The 12,013-nt window shown below is 35.6% G+C and overlaps 1 protein-coding gene across 1 annotated transcript; it reads left to right on the top strand.

Moving 5' to 3' along the window:
- Positions 1–9,311: 9,311 nt before the first annotated feature.
- On the top strand, positions 9,312–11,521 carry LOC124542724. Its single transcript, XM_047120654.1, has 3 exons — positions 9,312–9,319; positions 10,273–10,654; positions 10,871–11,521. Exons 1-3 carry the CDS (start codon positions 9,312–9,314, stop codon positions 11,519–11,521), a joined length of 1,041 nt encoding a protein of 346 aa, XP_046976610.1.
- Positions 11,522–12,013: the final 492 nt, after the last annotated feature.

Below are 12,013 nucleotides of genomic sequence, written 5' to 3'. Positions count from 1 at the left end.
GAATCATGCACGTAATTGAAGGATGTGAAAGATGCTTGTATTGATTTAAATCTACAATTTATACATGTATGGTATCCGCTGATCCTTTTAGCTAGAACCTTTTATAAACATCTATAACATTTATTATAAAATAAATCACTGTCTATTTATATAAAAGATGATACGATGAATTTCACGAAATATTGTCCTTGGAACCATTTATACGAATTACATGATTTATACCGAAAATTATCCGCGAACCCTCCAGGTATTCACGAAGGAACGTAATAGGAATATTGGCACACGAGGCATAAAATAAGACTCAGGTGTAGTTGATAGCTTTTATCCGCCAAAACTGATAAAATACGCTCCTCGCCCCGACCCTCATATTATGTTTAGTTTATCTTGTAGATTATAGAAATTGATGAAACTTGTGATTTTATAACTTAAATATATTATCTGTAAAGGTATCTACTACTCTTAAACTTAACACGGCGTTACTCCGATTGAACTTTATCTTCATAATTTAATATGACTTATGCAGTTTTTTCACGATGTTTTCTTTCACCGCTGAACAGGAAATAAAAAAAAAGAAAACACTTGAATACGCAAATGATTAGATTATTTAACATTCATGATCTAACTCCTGAATTAATAATAATAACATGAAATGAATAATAACAATAATAACATGAATGAAAAGCAGATTATGTTATTATTTTTAAAACCACTTAACATAATTGGGTACAAAACAACAAGGGTTTTATTACATCAACTGGCAACATTACAAATGAAAATTGTATGTAAGGATTAACCTAGTAAACTAATTATAACGTATGATTGCAATTAATAATTCAGTATTATACATGGTGTTTCAGTTAAATATTAATAAAACAATTAAAAAAAGATTTAATTAAAAATAGGCATAATGCTAAATAGGTAAACATATGCACGTATTTATTAATTAACTGTAGCTATGTGTGGTAAGCACGATGACCTTTTAACTAAAAAGTAATTATGACCAAGTACATGTTGTTGAATTATATATACATATGTACATGTATATATAATCTATCCTTTCTAAATAATAATCTGGTTTGACCAATTATAAAATGAATTTGTTCGTTTGTTCTTATATGTCTGGTAGACGTGAATTATGGGTTAAGATAGTTTAGAAACGGAAATATTGAACAACATCACATGTATTAATCTGACCCAATGTATGTAAGTAGCTAAAACACTTGTGTTATGGAAAATTAGAAGTAACAACGGTACCACAAGACCCAAGACAACAAAGAAAACTAATGAACTTTTTCTACATTGACTCAACCGGGAATTGAATCCGAAACAACGGAGTGGCGCACACAATAACCGGCGTACAAACAAAAATGACAAAGTTCCTTTTACGTCGAATATACTAACAGCAATGATGAAATAAGAGTCTCTATAAGAAATGAACAAATTTGGAGAATAAAAAGACTAAGTATTTATTCGTTGAGTTTGCGAAAAGTAGTTGTTTGTAATTTAATGTAACAGGCGTTACATTTGGCGGAAATACGTCGAAAGAAAAACGCTGATACAGTACGTCGTGTTACCTTCCGCATGTTCGAACTATTCGTAGTCCCTTCAATAATGATTAGAGTTGTAACATTACTGCTGTATGTATTAATCTTCGTCTTCAAAAATATTTTTGTAACAGTCGCTTGTTGTAGCTAGCTATTTTCGTGTTTATAAAATAGGACGAATACATATTAATTTATAATTAAACTATTATTTATTACAATAACTTACTAAACCACTTATACAATTATATAAATTACTTCTATATAAATATTATAAATATAAAATTGACGACCACAGTGGCTGAGTGGTGAGTACACCGGTTTTCGTGGGTACGCCATTCCGAGGTCCCGGGTTCGATTCCCGGCCGAGTCGATGTAGATTATAATTAGTTTTCTATGTTGTCTTGGGTCTGGGTGGTTGTGGTACCGTCGTTACTTCTGATTTTCCAAAACACTAGTGCTTTAGCTACTTACATTGGGATCAGTATGTGATGTTGTCTAATAAAAAAAAAATGTAACAGTTATAATATCAGAATATTATAAATGTGAAAGCAGCTCTGCGTGTCAGTCTGATCGTTGTCAACCGCTGAACCGAATTTCACGAAATTTGGTATGAAGTAAACATGAACTCTATGAAAGGACATAGGCTAATTTTTCCCTAAAACATAATAACTAACATCCTAACACGCAGGCGAAGCCACGGGCTGCAACTAGTATATACATATAAATTATTCATTGAATAATATCAGACACATAATTTTATATGTCTACGTACAATAAGTCTGAGGTTGTTAGAATATATAATATTATAATCCCACTCACTGGCAGCTCTATAAATTATTATAATTTGTAATGAAATTTAAAACTTACACAAGTACGAGTATATAATTAACGCGTGTAATTATACAACATAATCCTCTTTGGTTTTAAAACGTTTCGTTTCGAAACAAATATTGCATTAAATTTAAAACTAATAAAGTCCATGTATTACGGATATTTTTATTTATTTAAAAATGGAATGTATAGTAACATGTAAATATAAAACCTTTTTTTCATGACATCGAGAAGTGAACAGACATATCTGATGTAACTGGAATAGAGTTTGCCTATTTCTTTAATAATTAATGCACCAATTTCTAGAACCTTGTGTCAATAATTACACTAGCTTAGGTAATTCTTCCATTACAGAACCGGATCATAGCAATACTACGTATTATTGCTTAGCGGGAAAATTATGATGAGTGGATGGAACGAGACGAGCATGCAGAAAGCCATACCCAGTTAATCTTATTTATTTAGAGAAAATACCTCTTATTTATTTAGAAAGACGATTTGATTTACTAAAATAAATAAATTGCATTGATAGTAATAATATCGTTGCCGATAGTCGGTGCGCTTTCATTATTAAGGTACGTGATCCGAATTACAACATCGATACGGAACCGTGGACCAATGATTTTGAGTTAGACCCCAGGAAACCTTACAAATACACAGTTAATTTGAGACAATTTTTAGCTTCCATTGAACTTTTTTTGTAAAATTTAAAAAAAGAACCCTTTTTTCGTTTAGCAGATTTTGATCTTTAAGCATCTTTGTCTATTTTTATAAGTTGGTTACTCGTACTTGGTATAATATTAAAAAAAAAACACTATAAATTCAATTGGGCTTATAAAGGAATAATAAAAGTTTTGAATTAAGATAAGGCTATTATTATATTTGATATACATATACTAGCATTGTTTCAACTATCGATATGCATTTTTAAAGCCATATTATAATTGCTTACTATTAAGCATCGATTCTATCTCAGTGCTATTATCCAATGAAGTTGTATCTTACGGGACTCATTTTTTCTGATAAAGTTTTTAATATTGTTAGAGTATAACAAAAGTCGTTCTGTATCTAATACTGTGAATTGCAAAATAAATTATATTACACCTTTATTTTGAAGATAAACTCTCTCACATGGAAAGTAAAACTTGTAACATATTACTTGAAACCTTCTTCCAGATACGACGACCTCCATGGTCGAGTGGTGTGTACACCGGTTTTCATGGGTACGCCACTCTGAGGTCCCGGGTTCGATTCCCGGCCGAGTCAATGTAGATTACCATTAGTTTTCTATGTAGTCTCGGGCCTGAGTGTATGTGGTACCGTCGTTACTTCTGATTTCCATAACACAAGTGCTTCAGCTACTTACATTGGGATCAGAGTAATGTATGTGATGTTGTCTCTTATATTATATTTAGATATTTGCTTAAGTTCACAAAACTCATATATTTTTTATTTTTAATTACATAAATGTATTATACTAGTGAATCACTTGCGAGAATTCGCATTTATTCAAAATATTTTTTAGGAATTACAAAAATTCATGCGAGTCGAGATGGCCCAGTGGTTAGAACACGTGCATCTTAACCGATGATTGCGGGTTCAAACCCAGGCAAGCACCGCTGATCATGTGCTTAATTTGTCTTTATAATTCATCTCGTGCTCAGCGGTGAAGGAAAATCGTGAGGAAACCTGCATGTGACAAATTTCCATCAACCCGCATTGGAACAGCGTGGTAGAATATGTTCCAAACCTCCTCAAAGGGAGAGGAGGCCTTTAGTCCAGCTGTGGGAATTTACAGGCTGTTGTTGTTTGTTGAAAGCTGCAAGTAGACTATGACTGTATAGTCATAGTCTACAGTTGCCGCAAAAATAATAAAACCTTTTTGAAATTAAATTGTAATGTCAAATACTATCCATTACTTTAGTTAGAATTGGCGTTTGTCAATATCAATTTACTTTAATTTTGTATACTTTTTCTTTTTCTTATCCATCCGTAGCATCTCTGTCAACCGGCCTTTTTCTTCCGCCCTCTAAAATTAATTATTTGTTAAGTAATAACAATTTAGTAAATTGCAATCAAGAATCCTCTTTAATTTACTGCCCAACTATGGCTGGAACTCTTCAAAATGAGACAATAACGGATATTTTATGTGCAGGTATTTGTAATCACTTTGACAAAAATCGGCTTACATTAATAATATACTCGTATATAATAAGACTAGCGACCCGATCCGGCTTCGAAAGGGTGGACATACGCTTATTTAAAAAAAACCTTTTCTTTATATTTTTTTTCTTACTTTTTTCCGATATGTTTAACAATCGTCGTCCCATTTTAACTTATTTACATAAAAACCTTAATAAATTATACACTTAAACCTTCCTTATTAATTCCTCTACCTATTAGTGAAAACCGTATGAAAATCCGTTCAGTAGTTTTGGAGTTTATAGCGAACATATACAGATACACAGACCTGCAAAGGGACTTTGTTTTATAATAAGTAGTGATTGTCATACCTTTGATGCCATTCGAAGAATACGTGTTTGTACTCGTACTGACTAAAAAATGCCTTCCCATTTCAAAATGTAAGTACATTTATATACTTGTATATCTATGTAAAGTGTTCATAATCTACATCAAAAAAGCGTTATAGCGTAGCGTAGTTTTTGTAATAAAATGCAGTAGTAATATAAAAGAATATAAAAAGATGTACATTACATCAGATTTGAAATGGGTTCCGCTATAACTGTATTTAATTTGCTTAATCTAGCTGAATTTGTGTTAAAAAATTTCGCGCTTGGCAGTAAAGGAAAAGTTATACATCCTCGTAAAATGAGCAAACATGTATTTGTTTAATGATTTTTTTCACTTTTCAACCGACTTCCAAAAGGAGGAGGTTATCAATTCGTCTGTATTTGTTTTTTTTTTTTTTTTTTTTTTATGTTTGTTACCTCATAACTTTTCACTGGGTGGACCGATTTTGATAATTTTTTTTTTGTTTGAAAGGTAGTGCTTCCCGTGGGGTCCCATTTTTATTTTAAGCATTTTTATTTTTTTTTCCAATGATGGTATCCATGTGAAAACGACATAAGTTTTAAATTTGCATTACGTATATGCGCGACAAATAGGTGAATAACTGAAAATCACGTTAACCAATTTTGATAATTCTTTTTTTATTATAAAATATATACTTCAAGGGTAATTTGGTGAAAGTTTGGTAAGGTTCTGAGCACGGGATCCATGACAAAGTAACGGAACGGAAGGGAACGGAACAATTCTGAGGAGCACGTTAGCGATACTCGGTCGAATCTTTTATTTATAGGTTATTTGGATATTTGAGTCACCTTCCGTAATGTGGTTATGTTTATGTAATTATCATAGTCGAATATTATAATCAACTAGCTACCCACCCCGGCTTCGCACGGGTGCAATACTGATACTAAATATACTACAGAATTTGTTTATATACGACATCACATCGCAAACTTCTAAAATTATCAGTGTTTCTTTACTATATTGTTCATGTATTATATACACAAACCTTCCCCTTGAATCACACTATCTTTTAAAAAAAAACCGCATCAAAATCCGTTGCGTAGATTGAAAGATATAGGGACAGAGAAAGCGACTTTATTTTATACTATGTAGTGATGGAACTCCTATACGGCTCGCAGTTAGGGTGCGATATGGGGCAGAGTTTCTTACTATCTTATCAAATTTTGTGTATGTGATGTGATGTCATATGATGTACGAAATATGGTTGGTCTTTTTCAAAGTTTTTTTGCTGAGTTCGATTACAGCTCTTTCGAGGGATCCTTGTAGTTTACGCCGCGTGACGTATTAAATCCGCATTTTCGAAAGTCTATTTTTGCTTTATTCGCAAGTTTCCTTTGAAATTGTCCTCGAAGTAGTTTCTGACTCATATAAACGGAACGCTTAAACTATCCATATTAAAAAAAATTAGTTAGTCAACATCAGCTTCACTTAAAATCAAAAAATAAATAAAATTTTAACAAAAAGAAAAACCGACTTCAAACAAAACACTATTTTAAAACAAATGAATATGCACGAAAAAGTAATAAAAATAATTGCGTATTCAACATATTTTTTAGAGTCTTCCTAAGTTAAATGAAATGAAAAATATTAGACTACTTAAAAGTCGATTAACGATTATATCATGTAGTTATAATTATTGTTATATTTGGAGTCGGATATATGGGAATGGGTTTTTCTTTTTGTTAAAATTTTATTTATGTATCCTCCAACTCGCTTTGGGACAATGCTTTCAAATCTTTACATATAATAAAATTGGAGTGTCTGTTATATTCAAATAGCCCTTTTTTACTGAATGCAATGTATGTAGACACGGTACATATACCAAATTAACATTGTTTACAGTTTTTGTCTGTCTGTCTCTCTATCTATTTGTTCCAGATAATCTCTGAAACGGCTGGTCCGATTTTGATGGGACTTTCAATGGCGGATAACTGATATAATAAAGAGTAACTTAGGCTGCAATTATGTATATCTAAACTTGAAGTCTTTTCCTCGAGACGAATGATGTTCCTCGTAACAATGGTAAATGTAGATGCTGATCTTTTTTTAAATAAACTGAGTTATAGTATTTTCGTTTAGTGATCTTGCAAAAATTTATATATTCAAAACGGAAAATACTCAAAGGAAAGTCTTTCTAATTAATCGCCCACCTAGACTTGTTTCAACTGACAAGCTTGTTTAAAAATATGTTTACCTAAACGGCTAAATTTGAAGCTTGTAATACAGCGATATTTACAAAATTATTTTTACTTAATCAGTTCATGTTATAGCATGACGATCAATTTTATTTCAAACTACCCAGCAAAAAATATGTTACTTAAGGCCAAACAAAAGCCTCCTCCATATTTTATTCTCCTTTAAGGAGTTATCGATTCTGAAATGCTGATTGAGATTGAGATTTGCGGCTTTTTGGTAAAATAAGTATCAACGAAGCTGCACACGCCCATTCGGCGCTTAACAGGTATACAGTCCCACTACTAACCCTTATTAATATTCTAAATGTATCTCTTCGTCCGAATAGGATTGCCAAACCATCGCAGGGAATGAAGACTGCATGTATTTCCGCACACACTAGAGTACAATATCTCCTGAGCCTTTAGCTAGCTTCCGTTGAGAGTATCTGTAGTGGCCGGAATCGGTCAGGAGCACGTCAATAATGTAAATGCTATAGTGCGTTAGTAGGATTACCCTTACATAAAGCTAGTAGGGTATAATGAAAATTTTGTTACGTTTATTAACATAATAATTAATAACATTACATGCTTAAATATATACAAATGTGAACTAAAACTAGTTACTGTATAAATCTTGACCGCGTGGAATGGTGGCAAGAATGCTAGCAGCATTTCCCCGTTGAGTCGCAATTCCGATCCTCTGGGTAAAAAACGAACTAGCTCTCCTGTCACCAGTGGAGGCAATGAGGCGAGGTGTTATACTTTTGATGAAGCGCTTTGCACCATTACTCCAAGGACCAGCGATTCGACAGCAAATGGAACAAAAAAGTAATTAGATATAACATAAGAATATATTAAAATAGATCATAAATTTTATTTTATTATAGCACAGTTTGTGATATTTTTCAAAGGTACATGTATATGTATATAATAAATGATTGTATTTATCCAGTGTCAATGTCATCAATAATGATAACTAAAGACAGGTTTGTCTCTTTTTTTATGTCGTAAATTGGTTTTGCCTTTACATGCTAAACAATCTATTTTTCCTACTCTTAATTTCAATTGTTTGTTATCATTAAGAAAATAAATATTCGAAATACGAAAATTCATAATATACACACATATACACATTATGAATTTTCAGTAACGATCAGTAACTTTTTGGTCAAATTTCGACAAATAAGCTTTAAAATAATCAATACATTCTTGTAGCAAGCGAAATGATAATTTTTCTTTACACATTGACTTATGATAACGAATAATAAAATAAAACGTGTGAACAATCTTTATTATTCATTATTTTCATTTTTTCTTTAGTGTTCATCAAAGTGTGTTTAATAAAGCGATATCTCAATTAAAATTCTTCATCCGTAAATATTTCGTGCGTCCCAAGTTTCGGTTATATGAGAAATAAACTCTAGTATTTCAAATTAGACTCTGACAAATTCGTATTAATTATACGTTGTTTTATCTTTGAAATATTTTTAATTGCTGGTTTTCATTGACGTAAATTTCCAGGGATTTGATCATATGAAGTTTAGATGAAGATTGCGGGCAAGTGTCGTTTAGTCGAAGCTTTCTTAAAGTAACAGCCTGTAAATTTCCCACTGCTGGGATAAGGCCTTCACTTCCATTAAGGAAAGGGTTTGGTACACCACGCTGTTCCAATGCGGGTTGGTTGAATGCACATGTGGCAGAATTTCGATGAAATTAGACACATGCAGGTTTCCTCACGATGTTTTCCTTCACCGCCGAGCACGAGATGAATTATTAACACAAATTAAGCACATATTATATTTATTAGTGGTGCTTGCCTGGGTTTGAACCCGCAATCATCGGTTAAGATGCACGCACGCACCACTGGGCCATCTCAGCTCTTCTTAAGTTTATGTAGTTTGATGGTGAACGAAATCAGAAATAGGAAGTTGAAATGTTTTACTTGATTTGTCAAATGATGACGACCTCCACAACTAATTATTTGTGGTCTCAGACTATCTCAAAAGAAAAGCAGACTTAAGAAAGTTAAGGAAAATAAACACCCAATAAGTTAACACAATTTCAACTCGTACAAAAAGCTATTTGATTTGCTATGAACGATATTTATTAATTACAATAAACTGCCTAGAAAATCTGCGGTATCTCGTATGTGTAACTAACTATTAGACAAACGCAGGGTGTTATTGACATCTGGTTTGGTGTAGTTCAAATGGCTGCGTGAGTTGAATTTCGATGACAAGATTAAACGTAATACCTCCGACCAAAGTTTGGCAGACCCTTGGCGCTTCTCATTTTAACAGGCTTGGAAAAATACCTTGTTTTAATAAATTTATTTTGTAACAATATTAAGCTATAACGTATACAATAAAATTGTGTACAAAATGTTTTACATCTTAGAAAATACAATTGACATATCCCGTAGATATTTATTTATTTTACGTACTGACTGACTGACTCATTTTACTTGATGGCGACTTATCGTATAGCTTAACGTTTTATGTTATATTTTGATGTTTTGGAAATTTTGTGTTTATTAAGTTTATTTATGGATGACGTCACCAACGTCTAAATAAATTTATACTACAAATAAAAGCATCAAATATATGTAACACAATATATTTCTGTTGAGTCTTAAGTTATTAAGAGAAATATATCTTATTCAATTCGACAAACGGATGGAAATTTTCAATATAATGTTATTTGTCATATTTGTGCAAACGTAGCAAATAACTGTTCAATAAAATTTTGAAATGACTGATTTGCATACAGCTTACATCCTTTCCAAACAGGATTTTACAACATGTCTTAAGAGAGTTTAGTCCTAAGGGAAGAAAGTTTGTAGAAAAGTTCGTCATCTCTCATATTACAAATATGGAAATGGATATTTAGGCTCACGTTAATGTGTTTAGGACAGATGTTAAAGATTTATTTGGAAATTTATTACTGGAGATTTATTACTTGAGAGGACATGAGATTTAGGATGAAAGTTTGTCCCGAAGTTCGTTATTTTTTGAAGTAAGATGTATAGAAATTGGTATTTTTTATATCTATGTTTTTTCGTCTTATATTTTAGTTATCGAATAACAAATGCAAAAATTTTACAAAAAATAAATAAATATATGATTGTGTGTGTCATGACCCGGAGGGAAGTGTACTGCGGGGTTCCGCAGGGATCGGTGGAATCTCGCATACGACGCGGTTCTGCGTGTCGAGCTCCCCGCAGGCGTCAGCGTGATCTGCTACGCAGATGACACGCTGGTGCTGGCATGCGGGTTGAGTTTTGAGATGACCAGACGGCGAGCCGAGCTCGGAGTCGAACTCGTTGTCGCGAAAATCTGCAAACTGGGTCTTCGGATAGCGCCGCATAAGACGGAGGCACTATGGTTCCACAAGTGGCCGGTGGGCCGGGAACCACCCCGTTCGCAGATCATTCGCGTAGGTGACTCATACGTCCAGGTGTCCAGGTACATGAAATACCTGGGCCTTGTCCTGGACGGTCGCTGGAGCTTTGAAGAGCACTTCAAGCTCCTGGTCCCCCGGATCGAGAAGGCAGTGGGTGCGTTGCACAGACTGCTGCCTAATCTCGGGGGACCGAGGGAGTAGATTCGCCGCCTCTATGCTGGTGTCGTGTGATCGATGGCCCTCTATGGGGCACCCGTTTGGTCACACCGACTGACGGTCACCCGCCGCTGCAAGACTAATATCCTGAGTCTGCAGCGGAGAGTGGCCATCCGCATGGTGCGGGGATAACGCACGATATCCTTCGAGGCGGCGACCCTTCTGGCGTGCTTTCCGCCGTTGGGCATCCTGGCGGAGAGGGACGCGAGGGTCTACGACCAGACTCGCGCCCTCCATCAAAGCGGCGGAAGTGCGTCCTACCCTGCCAGCGTCCTCGAAGCGCTCAGGCGGCAGGAGCAGAGAAGGGCACACACGATGTGGTACGCCCGTCTCCGCGGAGATCGGTACGCGCACAAACGCGTCGTGAGTGCGATCCTGCCAGCCTTCGAGGCCTGGATGCGGCAGAAGCGACGAGTCACCTTCCGACTTACACAGGTGCTGACCGGTCACGGTTGCTTTGGAGAGTACCTGTGTAGGATCGGACGCGAGGCGACGGCGGTTTGCCACCACTGCGGGGCGGACCAAGACGATGCCCAACACACGCTAGAGGCGTGTCCCGCATGGACCGCGGAAAGGCAAGTCTTGGTCCAGCAAATCGGGCGAAATCTCTCCCTGCGAGCAGTCGTGTCGGCGATGCTATGCAGGGAATCGGCGTGGGAGGCCGTAGTCAACTTCTGTGAGACCGTCATGGTCCAGAAGGAGACTGCGGGGCGGGCTCGGGAGAGGTCCGATCCTGCCCGGCGGAGGCGACCTGCGGGTCGCCTTCACGGCCTCCAAGCACCAGTGCCCGGGGCGGAATAAATAGGGCAATCCCTGCGGCCGTGGGTGCGTGAGATGGGGGTCTCACGCATCCGTTTTCATACGGCCGAGAGGAGGACCGCAGTCCGGTATGGCCCCGGACTGCCGGTGTACGCACCAGCGAGGGGTGCGGGGAGGGCGAGATCATCTTCGCCGTGGCAGCCATCGCAGGGTGTTTTAGTGAGTACAATCTCACATAACCGGCCTCCCCCCCAGAAGTCGGGTATATATGAAGATTTACCCTGTGTGTGTGTCATTATCACATTCAGTATACTCCTAATAATAATTCATTTCAATCAACAAAAAATGGTTATTGACAGCACAGTTTTATCTATAATTATATTTACAGCTGCTATCTATAAATTAATTAAATTCTAAGATACAGAGGATATATAATATTAATAATATAATAAATATTATAAATATTACACTAGACCTAAAGTCTTCAAAAAAAAGAAATAATTTAATGGCTATTTTAGCCCAATTTTTGTAAAC

This window comes from Vanessa cardui, chromosome 1 (genome assembly GCF_905220365.1).
Source record: "Vanessa cardui chromosome 1, ilVanCard2.1, whole genome shotgun sequence".
Classification (NCBI taxonomy): Eukaryota; Metazoa; Arthropoda; class Insecta; order Lepidoptera; family Nymphalidae; genus Vanessa; species Vanessa cardui.
Note: the sequence above shows the minus strand (reverse complement) of the source record. Positions and strands in the feature narration are given on the sequence as shown.

Coding starts and splice junctions, on each gene's coding strand:
- LOC124542724 (XM_047120654.1), top strand. Junction 10,655..10,870: donor TCCCCCGGATCGAGAAGGCA/GTGGGTGCGTTG, acceptor ATATCCTTCGAG/GCGGCGACCCTTCTGGCGTG.